The 20,526-nt window shown below is 41.8% G+C and overlaps 1 protein-coding gene across 1 annotated transcript; it reads right to left on the minus strand.

Annotated features, from left to right (window-relative positions):
* Window positions 1-147: 147 nt before the first annotated feature.
* Window positions 148-7,221, minus strand: LOC138899769 (ATP-dependent RNA helicase drs1-like). Its single transcript, XM_070186458.1, has 4 exons — window positions 7,086-7,221; window positions 3,525-3,917; window positions 2,449-2,792; window positions 148-180 (listed from the first exon to the last, which is right to left on the minus strand). Exons 1-4 carry the CDS (start codon window positions 7,219-7,221, stop codon window positions 148-150), a joined length of 906 nt encoding a protein of 301 aa, XP_070042559.1.
* Window positions 7,222-20,526: the final 13,305 nt, after the last annotated feature.

Here is a 20,526-nt window from a genome sequence, read left to right on the forward strand (position 1 = left end):
GGTCACACCTAGATATGACAGGGATTCCATTGGAGTTCACTACACATCGACTGAGCTTGGACCCGAAGTTTCGTCCGGTAAAACGAAAGAGAAGGACCCAGTCCTAGGTAAAACATGCATTCATAAAGGACGAGGTAGCCAAACTTCTCAAAATAGGATCCATTCGGGAAGTAAAATATCCTGAATGGTTAGAAAATATAGTCTTAGTCTCTAAAAAGGGAAATAAACTTAGAATGTGCGTAGACAATAAAGATTTAAACAAGGTATGTCCTAAAGACTCTTTTCCTCTGCCGAATATCGATCACATGATCGATGCCACGGCCGGCCACGAGATCCTTAGTTTTTTCGATACCTACTCCGGGTACAATCAAATACAAATGAACCCGGAGGATCAGGAAAAGACTTTGTTCATCACTAAGTACGATACCTATTGTTATAATGTAATGCCGTTTGGACTAACAAATGCCGGTGCCACTTATCAACGCTTAGTAAATCGAATGTTCGAAGAAAAAATAGGTAAATCAATGGGGGTTTATATTGACGATATGCTAGTTAAGTCCCTGCGAGCATAGGACCATTTGACATATTTGCAGGAGACCTTTGATATACTAAGGACCTCCGATATACTAAGGAAATACTACATGAAACTCAACCCAGAGAAATGTGCATTCGGGATCGGCTCGGGCAAGTTCCTCGGCTTTATGGTAGCAAATCGGGGGATCGAAATCAACCCCGATAAGATCAAGGCAATCGAAGACAACACAGTCGTGGACAATGTTAAGGTCGTACAAAGATTAACAGGGCGCATAGCCGCCCTAGGCTGATTCATCTCGAGGTCTTCAGATAGAAGTCACAGGTTCTTCTCACTGCTAAAAAAGAAGAACAATTTTGCATGGATCCCAGAATGCCAACAAGCATTAGAAGAATTAAAGCGGTACCTCTTGAGCCCACCACTGCTTCATACTCCGAAAGAGGATGAGCAACTCTACTTGTACCTAGCAGTCTCGAAAATCACGGTAAGTGGGGTCCTAGTTCGAGAAGAGCAAGGTGCATAATTTCCTGTTTACAATGTTAGTCGAACTTTAGGAGAGGCCGAGACTCGGTACCCACACTTAAAAATATTAGTGCTTGCCCTAATAAGCGCCTCTAGGAAATTAAAATCATATTTTCAGTGTCACCCGATCTGTGTGGTAACTACTTATCCCCTTCGCAATATTTTGCATAAGCCCGAACTTTCGGGCCGATTGGCCAAATGGACCGTCGAGGTTAGTGGGTACGATATTGAGTATCGACTCCGAACGGCCTTCAAGTCCAAAATCTTAGTGGACTTTATGGCCAACAGGGTCTCGATAGGCAAAGGACCAAACTGTCAAATGAACCGTGTCCATGTAGATCACTCGAGCCCTAAGGGCAAAACATATACGCATGTATAATCTATTGAAAGAAGTATTTTTCCTTACTAGATGTTCCATGCCTTAGAGAAATTTATACTTTACAATTTCATACTTATGCTCTATTATGGAAACTAGCTTAAGGGCCGATCACAACTGAAATTCAAACAATTTACCCTATACTCGGGGACTGCCGTCCAAAAAATCGACATGATCGAATTACTAAACCTCGAAATCGTATGACCTTAAAAAGGTAATCCTCGATTTTATAGGCCACGATCACCCCACTTAGTGACTGACACTTCGAATGAGTTCGAAATATAGCAGGGAAATAAGCCTAAGTGGCAAATCCCAAACTAAAGGCTACGGCCAAATTAACATGGTTCCGAGACGTCCGAATTCCGTTATAAAATAGGCCTTCAAATATTCTCATAAACCGGTTTAAAAAGGCAACCCTCGGCTGAATTACTAAGAGTCTCGATAATATCGACCCTCGAAAAACCCTCAGGGGTATCGAATTGTTCGAACTCCCGGGCAATTTTGTGCTAAGGCATAACAAAGCAAAGAATTTCGATAACACCAATCCTCGAAAAACCTAATAGGTACAAATTTATCTCGTGCTAAGGCATGACAAATTTTTATGATTAAATTTTTAAGCCGAAAAAGGGGAAAAGTCATTCTTTTGATGCCATATCGGCCTAATTCAAGAGCCTAAGGGCCATTTTATTTTTTGAGTTCGAGAAATCGTCCTTACTCAACTAAAACCTAAGGTTCACTTTACTTCGCGTTCGAACAAATACTCATTCAATTTTAAAGACTACACTGGTCCGACTTCGGTCTAGTTGCCTAAAGTCCCAAACTTGTTAGCAAAATCTCCATAAGGCATGAAGGCATGAATGAAATAGAATTTTTACGAGGCAGAAAAAAGAATAAAGACAAGTCAAAGAGAAAAAAGATCTTTTATATATACGTAAATATTTACAAGGACCGATCAGGGTCCCACACAAAAAATCAAAAAAGAAAAAGCCTAAGATTCCTAATTTTCCTCAGGGGAAACTTCTTCTCCATCGAGGTCCTCCCCATTCTCGGACCCGCTCTTGCTTCCTTCCTCATCATCATCATCAGAAGAGGCCAGCGCTCTAGCATCAGCTTTATGTTCTTTAGCCTTTATTATCTCATCGGTAAGATCTAAATCTCTAGCATGGATAACCTCGAGGGTTTCCCTCTGAGATTGGCATTTGGCAAGTTCAGCAATCCAATGTGCTCGAGTTTGAGCGGTCTCAGCTGCCACTCTCACTTGGACTTGAGCGGCTTTAGCTTCGGCCCGGTAGACGGCGACGATCACCTCTGCCTCGGCCTTTGCCTTTTCGGCTTCAGATTTGGCCTTTGCAAGTTCGGAAGCTAACCGAGCCTCGAGCAGCCTCTTTTTCAGTGACAAAGAAGTCCATACTTTCTTTCCACCTCAAGATCTCTGCCTTCATCATGTTGACCTCCTCGCGGAATTGCTCGATCCTCTCGACCTTCTGCTGTAGCTGTGAGATTGAAATGTTAGCCACCGTTCCCAAATCAAGCCTATGAGCTTTTAAAATTTTCATTACCTGCTCGATCAGGTCGGTCTGATCTTGGTGAGCCTTGGTCAACTCGACTCGAAGGTCCTTGATCTCCTCTTCTTTTTGCCACTGAGAAGTTTAAGTGTATTTCTCTCCTCCGTGAGCCCTAGGAGGTCGGCCTCACATCGGCTCAGCTCTGCTCGACACTTTGAAAACGTCTCATGATGGAGTGCCAAAGCCTATACGAAAAAAAGAAAGGAAATTAGACAGGAAGAGAAGAAATAAACAAAGTATGATATCGACAAAGGGAGTTGAGATTTACCCGATTCAAGGCTTGTTGAGCCTCATCGAGGAAGCTCAATGCCTTACTAAGGTCGGTAGCATCCTTGACCCCAATAAAATAACCACGAAAGGGGTCCTACCCTCCATGGGCCCTGTCTACTTTAGGAGTCCTTGTAGCTTGGGCCTCCCGAATTGCCTCCTCAAAAAACGCAGGGAGAATCTGCGAGTCTCCAATATTTATTGCCCCAAGTGGCATCTTCCTCGCGGTGAAGGTCCTCGGAGCCGGCCCCTTCAGACATACCCGCCTTTTTCTCATCTCGTTGGGAGGCATCTTCGATCATCGATGACTCGGGGACTTCGCCCGAGTCCTTTTCCAAGACCCCCTCGGCTCGAGGCGGAATGTCCTCAACCACCACCGACTTAGCGGCCTTTGGGGCCTCGATGGTTTCCTTCACTCGGCCCACCAGTTCCGAGCCATCGTCTTCATCTTCTTCTTCCTCCCTTAGCTGTTGAATCACATCTGCAGGCAGGGCAACCGTGTCTTTCTTCGGCTTACGAACCGGATTCTTCTTAGGCTTTGGATCCTTGGAGGTTGAGGTCCATTTCTTCTTCTTATTCTTCGCCGGCTTCAAAATTGGGGTCAAAGTTTCCTCCTCACCAGACGGGGGCCTCATGACTGCATCTTTGCCCAGGCCTGTACACGAGAAAATTGAATAAGTAGAAAAAGGGCATCTTAATCAAATCATCAAATACAATAAAAGTGGGCTTACCATGATTCTTGGCCTCCCATCGGCCCTTTGCTAAATCGCGCCATGAGCACTCGGCATAGGTAGAGGTCGAGGCTAGGTTCCGAACCCAACTCTCGAGGTCGGGAATTGCATGGGGCATCTAAGCGACCGCTACATCATGGAAAAAGACATCAATGAGAAAAGACAAAGGAACAAATAATACATGGAAGCTAACAGTGAGACGGTACTTACGATTCATGTTCCATTTCTCAGGAAATGGCATCTTCTCGTGTGGGATTAGGTCAGAAGTCCTCACTCGAAAGAACCGGCCTATTCAGCCTTGATCCTTATCCTCGTCTATGCTCGAGAACATCACTTTGGTAGCCCGACGTTGGAATTTTATTAACCCGCCTCGATAGAAGAGGGGGCTATTCAATCTGATAAGGTGATCGAAGGTGAAAGGGAGCCCCTCGACTTTGCTCACGAAGAATCAGAGCAGAATAACAATTCTCCAAAAGGAAGGATGGATTTGGCCTAGGATTATTTGATATTGACGGCAAACATCAACGATGACGGGGTCGAGGGGGCCTAGTATGAAAGGGTAAGTGTAAACACTTAGAAACCCTTCCACATGGGTGGTGATGTCTTCTTCAGGCGTTGGGATCACCACCTCTTTGCCCTCTCAGTTGTAGTCTTTCTTTACCTGCTTAAGGTATCCCTCAGTTATCGAGCATATATACCTTGACATTGGCTCGCATCGACTAGGAATCAATGAAGCTTTATCAGTCTTGAAATCGGAGTTAAGCGCGCACCCCCCCAGGAATGCATTCCTCAAGACAGGGTTCCACCGACGTTTTCCCGCTGGCCGATTGAGAAGATGAAGCAACTTCTTTTTGAGGTACTGTTTTCGATATTTTTGCCATTTTTGTGAAAGTTTAAAGAAGAGGAAGATAATAGGACTTGACGTTTGAGAAAGGATTAACAGCAAAACCTGAAGATTTGTAAAAGGGAATAACTTAAGAGATGTAAAGGCTTTGGAGATTAGAAGGAAGTGAAGGTAAAGTTTGAATTAATGAGGAAGGGGTCTACTTATTGGATTCACGGCGACGGTTCAAAGGCACTAGTGGCCGACCACCAACTAACACTCATTAATGACTTGGGAAACTGTACCGATGTGACATTTTGGTCACTCCCGTCGCTTACATCACGAGGATGATGTCATGCCAGGTCGAGTTAGAAAATCGAAGGCTCAATTCATTTCTTGTCATTTCACTCCAAAAAATGAGGGGACTATCTGTATACGGTTAAAATCGACCCCACTCGATTTTACTATTTGATCAAGATTGAGAGGTTGCATCGAAGGATGGCCTTGTAATGGAACATACTAAATCACGAGAATAAAGTACCGAGTTTAGAATCGAGGTACCTGTCGATATCGAGGCTAGTAGCGATCGAAGCCAAATGAGACAGACATCGAGCAAGATCGAAGATATCATAATAACAGAAAGGCGAGATATCCGTGACTGATCGAGGATCATGGCATAAATCTCATAACGGATCAAATCAGAAATGGTTAATTAGCTAATCATGAGATTTTCTTCTGTAATAAGAATTATACCATAAGTGAAATTTCTCTACTATTTAAAGGGGGGTTCTAATCATTTGTAACACACATTATTCACAGATATCAAAACAATATAATTCTCTTTCTCGTTTATACTATTGTTCATCAGCTTGTTATATTTTAATTGTTCTTGCATCAACCAGTTCGAGGGTATCCGAACTCGAGGGCTGAATTACATTCTAGCACTGACTTGCTTTACTTTATAGTTCATTTCTGTTATTAATCTTCATATTTATCAATTTTTATTAAGTGAAATCATGTGTCCTTAGAACCACATTATAAGTTTAATTGTTATCCAATTTTAAGGGTAAATATTTTTTCATCCTCGGATAGTTACAAGGAAAATACTTCGTGTCGACAGGGTCTCGATAGGCAAAGGACCAAACGGTCAAATGAATCATGTCCATGTAGATCACTCGAGCCCTAATGGAAAAATATGTACGCATGTATAATCTATTGAAAGAAGTATTTTTCCTTACCAGATGTTCTATGCCTTAGAGAAATTTATACTTTACAATTCCATACTTATGATCTATTGTGGAAACTGGATTAAGGGCCGATCATAATTGAAATTCAAACAAATTACCCTATACTCAGGGACTGCCGTCCAAAATATCGACATGATTGAATTACTAAACCTCAAAATCGTAAGACCTTAAAAAGGCAATCCTCGATTTTATAGGCCACGTCCACACCACTCGAGGACTAACACTTCGAACGAGTTTGAAGTATAGCAGGGAAACAAGCCTAAGGGAAAAATTCCAAACTAAAGGCTACGACCAAATTAACATGGTTCGGAGACGTTCGAATTCCGTTATAAAATATACCTTTAAATATTCTCATAAACCGGTTAAAAAGGCAACCCTCGGATGAATTACTAAGGGTCTCGATAATATCTACCCTCGAAAAAGCCTAAGGGGTATCGAATTGTTCGAACTCCCAGGCAATTTTGTGCTAAGGCATAACAAAGCAAAGGATTTCGATAACACCAATCCTCGAAAAACCTAATGGGTACTAATTTATCTCGTGCTAAGGCATGACAAATTTTTATGATTAATTATTCAAGCCGAAAAAGGGGAAAAGCCATTCTTTTGAGGCCATATCGGCCAAATTCAATAGCCTAAGGGCCATTTTAGTTTTTGAGTTAGGGAAATTGTCCTTACTCAACTAAAACCTAAGGGTCACTCTACTTCGGTACGAACAAATACTCACTCGATTTTAAAGACTACACTGGTCCAACTTAGGTCTAGTTGCCTAAAGTCCCAAACTTGTGAGCAAAATCTCCATAAGGCATGAAGGCATGAATGAAATAAAATTTTCACGAGGCAAGAAATAGAATAAAGACAAGTCAAAGAGAAAAAAAGATCTTTTATATATACGAAAATATTTACAAGGACCGATCAGGGTCCTGCACAAAAAATCAAAAAAGAAAAAGACTAAGATTCCTAATTTTCCTGAGGGGCAGTTTCTTCTCCATCGAGGTCCTCCACATTCTCGGACCCGCTCTTACTTCCATCATCATCATCATCATCGGAAGAAGCCAGCTCTCTAGCATCAGCTTCATGCTCATTAGACTTTATTATCTCGTCGGTAAGACCAAAACCTCGAGCATGGATCTCCTCGAGGTTTGCCTCCGAGATTGGCATTTGGCGAGTTCAGGAATCCAATGCGCTCAAGTTTGAGCGGTCTCAGCTGCCACTCTTACTTGGACTTGAGTGGCTTCAGCATCGGCCCGATAGACGGCCACGATCGCCTCTGCCTCAGCCTTTGGCATTTTGACTTCAGATTTGGCCTTTGCATGTTTGGAAGCCAATAACCTTCTCCTTCATGCCTCGAAGATGACTTTCGACAGATAACAATTGGGCTCGAGCAGCCTCTTTTTTAGCGGCAAAGCGGTCCATACTTTCTTTCCACCCCAAGGTCTCCGCCTTCATCATGTTGACCTCCTCGCGGAACTGTTCGATCCTCTTGACCTTCTGCTGCAGCTATGAGATTGAAATATTAGCCACCGTTCTCGAATCGAGCCCATGAGCTTTTAAGATTTTCATTACCTGCTCGATCAGGCCGGTCTGATCTTGGTGAGCCTTGGCCAACTCGGCTCGAATGTACTTGATCTCCTCTTCTTTTTGCCCACTAAGAAGTTTAAGGGCATTTCTCTCCTCCGTGAGCCTTTGGAGGTTGGCCTCAGATCGGCTAACCTCTGCTCGGGACTTTAACAATGCCTCCTGATGGAGTGACAAAGCCTATAAGAAAAAAAGAAAGGAAATTAGACAGGAAAAGAAGAAATAAACTAAGTATGATATCGACAAAGAGAGTTGAGACTCACCCGATTCAAGGCTTGTTGAGCCTCATCGGGGAGGCTCGATAACTCACTCAGGTCGGTAGCATCCTCGACCCCAATAAAGTAACCACGGAAGGGGTCCTCCCCTTCATGGGCCCCGTCTACTTCGGGAGTCCTTGTAGCTTGGGACTCCCGAATTGCCTCCTCGGAAAATGCCGGGAGAATCGACGAGTCTCCAATATCTATTGCCCCAATTGAGCCACTTGGGGTGTTCTCCTAGCTGCGAAGGGCCTCGGAGCCGGCCCCTTCAGACATACCTGCCTTTTGCACATTTCGGCGGGAGGCATCTTTGATCTTCGAAGACTCGGGGACTTCGCTTGAGTCCTTTTCCAAGACCCCCTTGGCTAGAGGAGGAATTTCCTCAACCACCACCGACTCAGCGGCCTTTGGGGCCTCAATGGTTTTCTTCACTCGGGCCACCAGTTCCGAGCCATCGTCTTCATATTCTTCTTCCTCCCTTAGCCATTGAATCACATCCGCAGGCAGGGCAATAATGTCTTTCTTCGGCTTACGAACCAGATTCTTCTTAGGCTTTGGATCCTCGGAGGTTGAGGTCCTTTTCCTCTTCTTATCCTTCGCTGACTTAGGAACCAGGGTCGAAGTCTCCTCTTCACCAGACGGGGGCCTCATGACCGCATCTTTGCCCAGGCCTGTACACAAGAAAATTAAATAAGTAGAATAAGGGCATCTTAATCAAATCATCAAATACACAAAAAGTGGGCTTACCATGATTCTTGGCCTCCCATCGGCCCTTTGCTAAATCGCGCCATGTGCACTCGGCGTATGTAGAGGTCGAGGCAAGGTTCCGAACCTAGATCTCGAGGTCAGGAATTGCACGGGGCATCCAAGAGACCGCTACATCATGGAAAAGGACATCAATGAGAAAAGACAAAGGAACAAATACTGCATGGAAGCTAACATTGAGACGGTACTTACGATTTATGTTCCATTTCTCAGGAAATGGCATCTTCTCGGCTGGGATTAGGTCGGATGTCCTCACTCGAACGTACCGGCCCATCCAGCCTCGATCCTTGTCCTCGTCTATACTCGAGAACAATACTTTAGTAGCCCGATGTTGGAGTTTTATTAACCTGCCTCGATATAGGCGGGGGCTATACAATCTGATAAGGTGATCGAGGGTGAAAGGGAGCTCCTCGACTTTGCTCACGAAGAATCGAAGCAGAATAACAATTCGCCAAAAGGAAGGATGGATTTGGCCTAGCGTTATTTGATATTGACAGCAAAAATCAACAATGATGGGGTTTAGGGGGCCCAGTGTGAAAGGCTAATTGTAAACATTTAGAAACCTTTCCACATGGGTGGTGATGTCTTCTTCGGGGGTCGGGAACACCACCTCTTTGTCCTCCCAGTTGCAGTCTTTCTTTACCTGCTTAAGGTATCCCTCAGTTAACGAGCATATATACCTCGACATTGGCTCGCATCGACCATGAATCGACGAGGCTTTATCGGTCTTTAAATCAGAGTTTATCGTGCACCCCCCAGGAATGCATTCCTCAAGACGGGATTCCACCGGCATTTTCCCACCGGCTGGTTGAGAAGATGAAGTAGCTTCTTTTTGTGGTACCGTATTAGATGTTTTTGTAATTTTTGTATAAGTTTAAAGAAGAGGAAGATAATAGGACTTGATGTTTGAGAGGATTAAAAGCAAAACCTGAAGATTTGTAAAAGGTAAGACCTTAAGAGATGTAAAAGCTTTGGAGATTAGAAGGAAGTGAAGGTAAAGTTTAAATTAATGAGGAGGGGGTCTATTTATTGGATTCACGGTGACGGTTCAAAGGCACTAGTGGCCGACCACCAACTGACACTCATTAATGACTTGGAAAACTGTACCGATGTGACATTTCAGTCACTCCCGTCGCTTACATTATGAGGATGATGTCATGATAGGTCGAGGTAGAAAATCAAAGGCTCAATTCGTTATTTGTCATTTCACTCCAAAAAATGAGGGGACTATCTGTATACGGTTAAAACCGACCCCACCCGATTTTACTATTTGACCGAGACCGGGAGGTTGCATCGAAGGATAGCCTCGTAACGGAGCAGACTAAATCACGAGGATAAGGTACCGAGTTTAGAATCGAGGTACCTGTCGAGATCGAGGCTAGTAGCGATCGAAGCATAATGAGATAGAAATCGAGCAATATTGAAGATAGCACAATAATAGAAAGGCGAGATATCTGTGACTGGTCGAGGATCATGGCGTAAATCTCAGAACGGATCAAATCAGAAACGGTTAATTAGCTAATCATGGGATTTCCTTCTGCAATTAGAATTATACCATAAGTGAAATTCCTTCACTATGTAAAGGGGGTTCTGATCATTTGTAACACACATTGTTCATAGATGTCAAAGCAATCTAATTCTCTTTCTCATTTATACTATTGTTTATCAGCTTGTTATTTTTTAATTGTTCTTATATCAACCAGTTCGAGGGTATCCAAACTCGAGGGATGAGTTCCATTCTAACACTAGTTTGCTTTACTTTATAGTTCATTTCTGTTATTAATCTTCATATTTATCAATTGGTATTAGGTAAAATCACGTGTCCTTAGAACCATATTATAAGTTTAATTGTTATCCAATTTTAGGGGTAAACAGTATAAGAAATAATACATATGATATTTGCACATAAGAAGGCAGCTAAATCTTTGACAGAGGCATAAGCCATAGTGTCTTTGTCTCAAAGAAAGGAAACTAAGAGGTGGCGCAAATTCAATGCACACTTGCAAACCCTATTACTTGGACATGCAATCATTTGCTGACACAACAGTTTGCTTCATTTTCCCTCCGTCGACTTGAAATTCCTTAAATACAACTCTTTTTACTGTCTATCAAGAATTTATTTCTCTACATATTTGTGAATGATTATTAGACGACCTTAAATTGTTGAATTTGTGAGCATCTATCAAAAGAAGTATGTCTTTGATTTGAAGAAAACAATTGATACTCGTATTGCCTATAAAACCGTCGATGTGAAGTGTTTTACACTCACAAAAAGTTATAACATATGCAAAAATAAATTTTCTTTCATGAGCATTTAAAGAAGTTTGACTCTACTATCTTATAATGTGTCTTGTGCCGTCTATTATGTTAAACCGCACAATCTAACTCAATCTACTGATAAAATACTTGTTGAAAGATGCAATTGATCTAGATCAAAACTTTGTTCATTGATTGAAGAGAAAGAAAGGAATGACGTGTTTTGTAATGTACGGAGAAAGCTATTATATAAATGACTAAGCTAACCGACGAACTACATATGTTAACTAACTAATCAATAAATGCTATGGTTAAATTAAGCTAACTAGAGTTGACTAACTCAAGAGTTGCTACAGCTGTCAACTAAGTGATACTACAGTTGTCATAGTCCTTTACAACCGGGCCCCATAAGCTAGGGAAAACAAGGATATTCTTCATCCCTAGTTTGGAAAGTAAGTAGTGATGTTGGTGCTTGGTAAGTCCCTTGGTCAGCCTATTGTTCTGCTAAAGCTAAGTAGAAAGTCTTGACCAATCCATGTTGTATCTTCTCCCGAATGAAGCGGTAATCAATATCAGCTCGTCAAATACTGTATTAGCTGCAATTTGGATAGCTGACTTGCTATCACAATACATAGGCATAGGCAAAGGTAGATCAATAGTGAGCTCCTTGAATAGACCAATAAGCCAAACTACCACAACCATAGTGGAGGCCAAGCTTCTATATTCTGCTTCCGTAGAGCTCCAAAAATAGTGGACTATTTCTTGGATCTCCAAGATATCAGAGAAGCACCATACATGACAAGATAACTTGTAACAGATCTCCGACTATTGGAACAAGAAGTCAAATCAGCATCACAAAAGACCTGTAGTCGATGTGAAGTAGTGGTCTAACTACTCTGCAAGCAACTTCCATATGAGAGGCTTTGGGAGCAAGCATGAATTGACTGAGGCATTGAACTATAAAAGAAATATTTTTTCTTTTAATATTCAAGTAGAGAAGCCTCCTAATCAATCTTTAATTACTAGCAGGATCAGCTAGCAAGGGATCATTCTCCTTGCTAGTGTGCGGATCAAATTCAGCACTACTGAGCTTAAGGTTCAGTTTAATTGGAGCACCTAAAGGCTTAAATGCTGCAAGTTCCATGTCAGAAATAACATCCAACATATATTTCCTCTAATGCATAAGAATACCATATCGATTTTGAGCAAATTCTAGGCCAAGAAAGTACCTAAGCTCACCTAGATCCTTGATCTTGAAATTGTGTTGCAAGATCTCTTTAGTTTCATGGATCATCTGGATGTCATTGCCAGTGATCAGAAGGTCATAAACATAGATCAGAACTACAACTATTTTTTCATTGTCTTTGTTAGTAAGTAGAGAATAATCCAAATGACTCTGGCTGAAACCAGAATCATCAAAGCTGTAGTCAAGTTAACATTCCACTCCTTAGATGTTTGCTTAAAGACCATAGAGAGGCTTAAGCAGTCTGCAGACTTGTTGTTTGCCTACAACATGAGAGAAACCCTAGGGCAGTTGCATATACACCTCTTCAGTTAAGTCACCCGATAAAAAGGTATTAAAGATATCCATTTGTAAAATATTCTAGACATTTGTTGTAGAGAAAGCCAAAATAGTCATCACAATCACCATTTTCACAATAAGGAGGAAAGTTTCTTGGTGGTCAATGCATTCCTTTTGACTATACCCTTTTAGCTACTAATCTAGCCTTCAATCTATTAACTTCATCAGTTGCTTTGTATTTAATTTTGTACACCTACTTGCACCTTATAACTTCCATCTCTACAAGTAAGAACATGATCTACCGTGTCTTGTTGTCCTTCAAGACTTGGATCTCAACCTTCATGGCTTCAACCCACCTAGGATCCTTAGTAGCTTCAGAGTAAGTTCTAGGCTCCACATCTGTGGACACCTTTGTGACAAAATATTGATAAGTAGCTATAAGACCACCATATTTAAGCATAATAGAGATGAAATACAAGCAAGTGGAAGCAGTCTGTTTTCCTTTGTGTGTTATGACATAATCCTTTTGCCAAATAGGAGGTTTACTAGTCCTACTTGATTTCCTCAAAGCCTCTGGGGACTGTGACACTGGTGTTGAAGTGTCACACCCCAACCTCGGGAGATGTGACTGGCACACAATGCCCAAAGGTATGTGCGAATCAACGTCCATACGTTGACCCTTCAACATGAAATTAGGGCTAATATGGCCTCCAAATATAATACCAAAATTTAAAAGTTTCACGACTGAATATGGAAGAAACGTTAACATATTACATATACGACACCATTGCTAATGGAGTCATAACAATATTTATATATATCTGAACACTAGTATGCAAGCCTCTAAGAGTACAACGATACATAACAAAGAGCTCTACCATACCCAAATGCAACAGAAACATATGCTCTGGTAACTATCGACTTCTGTAAAACTATTCTAGAGAAGTAGAGTGCGACAACCAACATCTGAAATGTGCACCTTATTGCGGAGGGACGTCACCAAGTCTATCTGTACCTGTGGGTATGAACACAGTGTCCAGAAGAAAGGGGTATCAGTACGAAAAATGTACTAAGTATGTAAGGCTGATATTGTATGTAAACCAAAAAAAACATAAGAGATATGAATACAAAACTTCAACCCGAATACCAAAGACAAGCCACCAGAGACGTACAATGTGGTAACCATGAATCATAAATGCATACAAGTTTTGTAAAGGTCAAACCACTCATTGGGGCTATGCAGTAAATATAATATAGTATTATTCAACCACTCCTTGGGGCATACCCTCTCATATCATGTTCATCCGCTCTTTGGAGTATATCATATCATATCGTACCCGGCCTCGATAAAGTTTCATGTTTGCATCATATCGTACCTAGCCTCAAGAGGTCTCAGTTGTACCTGGCCTCAACATGAGTCGGTGTACCCGGCCTCAAAAGAACTCGATCATACCCGACCTTAGGAGAACTCGACTGTACCCGGTCTCAATAGAACTCGGCGTACTCGATCTTATGAGGACTCGATAATATCGCATAATACATCATCCCGTCGTACCCGGCCGCACAAGGGCTTGGTAATTACTTCACATTTTGTCTCTTCATATCCAACTAATCAGTAGTTTCATAATAGGTAATGTACCTGGCTGACTATAGCGCGACTCGGTAAAGTAAAATATATAGATACATATATATAAGTGCAGTGCAAGATTGACTTCAAGAGGTATCAAGGTTGGACTTAGAATAAATTACATTTCACGACCTCAAGACACCATCCGGGAGCATCTCAAACTTGAAAGGAAATGACACCGGTAACGAAATGAATGTCATTAATAAGAAAGGATTAGAACAATTCGGTCTAGCAACATAAAGATCATTAAAAAAGAAACACTTACACTAAGTCATGCCAAGAAGGAAAGTTGCCTTACATACCTTGTTGAAGGACTAACTATACTTTCTGGTTTCTTACAATTCTATGGTGATTATCTTCACTTCCAGGGAATCTCCAAAATCAGTACAACGAGAAGACAGCTGCTACAAGATAATCACGAGATTTATTACATTAAATTTCACCATATTCACTCATCTGATTTATCCTTGGATCACTTAGAGTGCTTAGAGAGTTTGGGTGCATTTTTGGAAAGGCTTAAAGCTAATAAGATTGCATAGAATGAAAGAGAGAGAAGATGTGCTATTTTTTAAAACCAGATTCTAAAAATTCGACCACCCCAAGTTCCAAAGGGGCTGCCCCACACCGGCCACTGCACCCAATGGGGCAACTGGCACAATCTGATGGAATGCATAATCCACCTTTGTCCCCATAGCATGTCATTGGACGATTGGTTGCACTTACAGGTCACATGAATTCCCAGCTTAATATGAGAGGAAAGCCGTGAGGTGTAACATCATCTCCCCCTCCCCTTTCGGATCATTCGTACTTGCAATCAATCTTTTAGAATTTCTCAATCATTCTCTGTGGTATCTTGAGTTGTGTCTGCTATGGTAGTTTCAACATTATTTCATGCAGTATAGAACAAATAAGGGTATCTGGATTTCATATCTTATTCGGCTTCCCATGTCATTTCTTCAACATTGTTATTTCTCCAAAGTACTTTAACTGACGCTACCTCTTTGGTTCGCAACTTACGAATTTGACGATCTAGGATAACCATCAAAATTTCTTCATAAGATAGGTCCTTTGTAACTTGTACATATTCAATGGGAGTAATACGAGATAGATCACCGAAGCACTTACGAAGCATAGACACATGGAATACCTGATGCACTGCTCCCAAATTTTGGGGGTAACTCAAGCTTGTAGGCTACTTTGATGATTCCTTGAATGACCCAATATGGTACGATATATCGGGGGATGCGTTTTCCCTTCTTGCCAAGCCTCATCATGCCTTTCATAGGCGAAACCTTCAAGAATACCCAGTCTCATGCAACGAACTCTTAATCATGACGTCAGTTATTAGAAAAGGATTTTTGTCTGCTTTGGGAGGACAATAATCGATCTTGAATCAATTTTACCTTCTCTACAGCATGTTGAACCAAATTAGTACCTAATAGTTTTGTTTTACCAACCTCAAACCAACCGATAAGTGATCTGCACTTCCGTCCGTATAAGGCTTCATATGGGGCCATACGAATGTTAGCATGGTAGCTATTGTTGTAAGAAAATTCAGTGAGCGGTATATGATCTTCCAAATTTCCTTTGAAGTCTAAAACACATGCCCGTAACATGTCCTCGAGCATCTGAATGGTGCACTCGGCTTGGACGTCTATCTGTGGATGAAAAGTTGTGCTAAGATTGATCTGTGTACCCAAACCTTTATGGAATGATCTCCAGAAGTTAGTTGTAAATTGGGCACCTCAATCCGATATAATAGAAATCAGAATTCCATGAAGTCGAGTTATTTCCTTAATATATAACTTAGCATAATCCTCAACTGAAATAGTAGTATTAACTTGTGGGAAATGAGCTAACTTGGTGAGTCTATCCATAATAATCCACATGGAATCAAACTTTCCGCGAGAACATGGTAATCCGATAACAAAGTCCATGTTGATTTTCTCCCATTTCCAGGTCGGGATTTCCATATTCTAAAGCAATCCTCCTGGATTCTAGTGTTCGGCCTTAACTTGTTGGCAATTGGGACATTGAGAAATGTATTCGACAATGTTCCTCTTCATGTTGTTCCACCAGTATAGCTGTCGAAGGTATGATACATCTTGGTTGACCCCGTATGTATCGAGTACCGGGATTGGTGAATCTCTACCATGATCTATCCTCAGAGTTCCACGACATTAGGCATACACAACCTGCCCTAATATTTAAGGACTCCGTCCTTAGATAACTCGAACAACTATTTATTATGTAGGGGAATACTTTACCTTAGTCTCACCAAGATTAGATCGTCGAATTGCCATGATTTTACTTTGGCTATTAACGAGGATTCAGCAGCATTCTGAACTATGGCTCTTTCATTGCCAGTATCAAGAAATCGTACACTTAAATTGGCCAACCAGCACAAGTCTTTAGTCATCTCCAATTTATCAGTTTCCATATGCCTTAAGCTGCACATTGATTTCTGACTTTACATATCAGCCACAATATTTGCCTTACAAGGGTGATATAGAATATCAACTTCATAGTCTTTCAACAATTTGAGTCACCTCTGTTGTCTCAAATTCAATTCTTTTTGCCTGAATATGTATTGCAAGCTCTTATAATCTATAAATACGTCGACATGAACTCCATACAGATAATGACGCCATATATTTAGAGCAAATTAATAGCTGCTAACTCCAAGTCATGAGTCGGATAATTTTGCTCGTGTTTCCTTAGTTGTCTCGAAGTATAAGCAAAAACCTTACCGCGTTGCATCAACACACTACCCAACCCTACTCTTGAAGCATCACAATATATAACATAACCCTCTAATCCTTCGGGAAGAGCTAAAACAGGTATTGAGGTTAATCTTCTATTTAATTCCTAGAAGCTCTTTTCACAAGCAATGCTCTACTGGAATTTAGCCGCCTTATGTGTCACCTTTATTAATTGGGTAGCAATAGAAGAGAAATTCTCTACAAACCTTCGATAGTGACCAGCTAAACCCAAGAAACTACGTACCATCATTGGAAATGTGAACCTTGGCCAATTCTCAACTGCTTCAATCTTTTGATTTTCGACTTTAATGCCCTCATGTGATACTATGTGCCCAATAAAAGCCAATGAGTTCAACCAGAACTCGCATTTGGAAAACTTAGCGTAAAACTAAGGGGGGAGTATTGATAAAGGAGAAGCTGCTACAGATCCTATTGGCTGAATCATACTGCTCCCACCTCTCATAGGGGAAAACGCATAATATGACCAGGTTGCCCATATGAATAACATAAATCTGAACCTTGGTGGCATTTCCCCAAATGGGTATTACCACGCCGGAATAAGTAATCTGATCACAACGCTGGACCTGAAACTGTGATGGTGCATTAGCCACTAGATAAGATGGATGCTGAGGAAATGGAGGTCTAAACCCACCTTGAGATTCTCCCGTATCACTGGTGGACCAGGCTCTCTTATGTTGGCCCCAATCATGCTCTCGAGCGGCTTGCTATTGTTTTTTTGATCCTCCAAGTTCTCTGCATAGGCTTGAATACGAGCAATTTCTATATTCAGACTAAGAAAAGCAGTGGTACATTCATTAATCAAATGTGGTCCCAGACCACCCACAAATCGATGTACCCTATCACTCATCTCAGCCACAGCCGAAGGGGCATACTTAGCAAAAGAGTTAAATTGCATACAATATTCTCAAACACTTATATTCCCTTGATCCAACCGTAAGAATCTATCTTGCCTGTCTGAAAGGAGCTCAATAGGCAAATATTATTGCATAAATGCCTCAAAAAACTCCCTCCTTCCTACTGGTAGGGCACGAGGTCCCATAGACTATTCCTAATTTTCATACCAAGCCACAACATTATCCCCAAATCTATAAGAAGCAAGCTCCACAAACTCAGTATCAGTGGCATGCATAACTCCTAAAGTCAGCTGCATCCGATCTAGAAAATTCTAGAGATCTATATTTTGATATATTCCTGTGAATACTGGGGGGTCTAAGCTAATGAAATCTCAAACTCTCACACTGACCGTTCTATCTGAGGTACCAGGGGTCTAATAATGGGCTTGAGAGGCTACTAATTAAGTCAACAACTGCACCACACTTCTCATATCTAAATCCTGGTTAGGAGTGACCGAGGGAGGAATTGGGGGTACGTTAGTTTCTCTATGTCGTTCTGGGGCTAGTGGTGATGTCCTCGAACCTTAGTATTAGCCTCATCATAAGGCTGAGGCTCACATTGATCCATATAGCCAAGTGGCACCCGACTGGTATGCTCCCCTGCCTCTTCATCTAATCTCTGAACAACTACCTGACGTCTCGTAGCAGGAATCACTATGAACATAAACAAGATGAAGATTAGAAGTGAACACTTATGACTCGGCTCTATCACGATCTAGATAAAAAAGAAAGGTATCTATCCTAGATATCATGTAGCCTCGTGTTTATAAGTATGGTGCACGACATACCCATAAACAAGACTACTATATATGGCTTGCAGACTCCCTCAAGCAAACCTTCTCTGATATCACCATACTATATCATCCAGGGTAGGCTAATATGATGGCCGGTGCATTGAGTAGGAAGGCAGAGAGTATCGGCAGTTTGGCATATTTTCCAGCACTTGAGAGACCGCTAGCCATAGATGTTCAGGATTTGGCCAATCCATTTGTGATATTGGTTTCGGAGTCTAGCTGGGTTCTTGCTTGAGTGGTTTCTCGGTCTTCTTTGTATGAACGCATCAGTATGACAGACCCCATTTACTTGTCCTTAACAACATAGTACAGCATGGCGATTCCAATAAGGATTCTATTAGAGGTGATGGGGTGTTGAGGATGCAGGGCCGGATATGTGTGCCCAATGTGGATGGGTTACATGAGTTGATTCTCGAGGAGGCCCATAATTCACGGTATTATATTCATCCGGGTGCCACCAAGATGTATTGGGATTTGAGGCAACACTATTGGAGGAGAAGAATGAAGAAAGATATAGTGAAGTATGTGGCTCAGTGTTTGAACTGTCAGCAGGTGAAGTCCGAGCACCAGAGGACAGGCGGTTTGCTTCAAAGACTTGAGATGCTGGAGTGGAAGTGGGAGCGTATTACCATGGATTTCGTTGTTGGGCTCTCACGGACTTTAAAGAAATTTGATGCAGTGTGGGTTATTGTGGATAGACTGACCAAGTCTTCACACTTAATTTTGTTTGTGACTACCTATTCTTAAGAGCAGCTGGTTCAGATCTATATCTGTGATATTGTTTGTCTTCATGGTGCGCCAGTGTCCATTATCTCCGATCGAGGCACGCAGTTCACATCGCATTTCTAGAGAGTCGTGCAACGTGAGTTAGGCACACGGTTTGAGTTGATTACAACATTTCACCTCAAATGGACGGGCAGTCCGATTCCACCATTCAGATCTTGAAGGATGTGCTACGTGCCTGTGTTATGGATTTTGGGGGTTCATGGGATCAGTTTTTACCGCTTGCGCAGTTTGCCTACAACAACAACTACCAATTGAGGATCCAGATGGCTCCTTATGAGGCATTGTATGGGAGACATTGTCATTCTCTAGTTGGTTGGTTTGAACCGGGAGAGGCTAGGTTATTGGGTCACTAATTTGGTTCGACATGCCTTGGAGAAAGTCAATTTGGTTTAGGATCGGCTTCATACAACACAATCTAGGAAGAAGAGTTATGCTGATCGGAGGGCTCGTGATGTAGCATTTATGGTGGGAGATAGAGGTTTGCTTAGGGTTTCACCCATGAAGGGTGTGATGAGATTTGGGAAGAAGGGCAAGTGGAGCCCTATGTATATTGGTTTTTTTGAAATCCTTGAGAGAGTTGGTGAGGTGGCCTACAAACTTGCATTGCCACCCAGCTTATCAACAGTTCACCCAGTGTTCTATGTTTCCATGCTCTGAAAGTATTATGGTGATCTGTCTCATGTACTAGATTTTAGCTCGGTCCAATTGGACAAGGATTTTACTTATGTTGAGGAGCTGATGGCTATATTGGACAGGCAGGTCCGGAAGTTGAGATCAAAGAACATTACTTCAGTAAAGGTTCAATGGAGAGGTCAACCGATCGAGGAGGCAACTTGGGAGACTAGGCATGACATGCGTAGCCGTTATCCTCACATTTTCAGCACTTTAGGTATGTCTCTATACATGTTCCAAGACAAATATTTATTTTAAAAGGGGGAGAATCTATCGACCCGATCGGTCATTTTGTATATTGTTGCCTCGTTCCTCTATTTATTTCCTCTTCTACGTTCATTTGTGGTTATGTGACTTTTGGGGGTGGTTGGATTGATTTCCGGGATGTTTCGGAATGAATTGTGACACTAAGTCCCAAAGTTGGAAGCTTAAGTTAAAAGAGTTAACCGGAGTTTGACTTTTGGGTAGACGACTCCGAAATGGAGTGTTGAAATTGGTTGGTGTGATTGAACAGGGTACCGGGAGGCCTCGGG

Source organism: Nicotiana tomentosiformis, chromosome 10, assembly GCF_000390325.3.
Source record: "Nicotiana tomentosiformis chromosome 10, ASM39032v3, whole genome shotgun sequence".
NCBI classification, from domain to species: Eukaryota; Viridiplantae; Streptophyta; class Magnoliopsida; order Solanales; family Solanaceae; genus Nicotiana; species Nicotiana tomentosiformis.

Excerpts from the sequence above, each read along its gene's own strand:
- LOC138899769 (XM_070186458.1), bottom strand. The coding sequence starts at position 7,221 with ATGCCAATCTCGGAGGCAAACCTCGAGGAGATCCATGCTCGAGGTTTT. Across the intron at positions 2,793-3,524 it reads ACGAGATGAGAAAAAGGCGG|CTTCCGAACTTGCAAAGGCC; the intron begins GTATGTCTGAAG and ends AGGCTCGGTTAG. Across the intron at positions 181-2,448 it reads AGGACCTCGATGGAGAAGAA|GATATTTTACTTCCCGAATG; the intron begins GTTTCCCCTGAG and ends CTAACCATTCAG.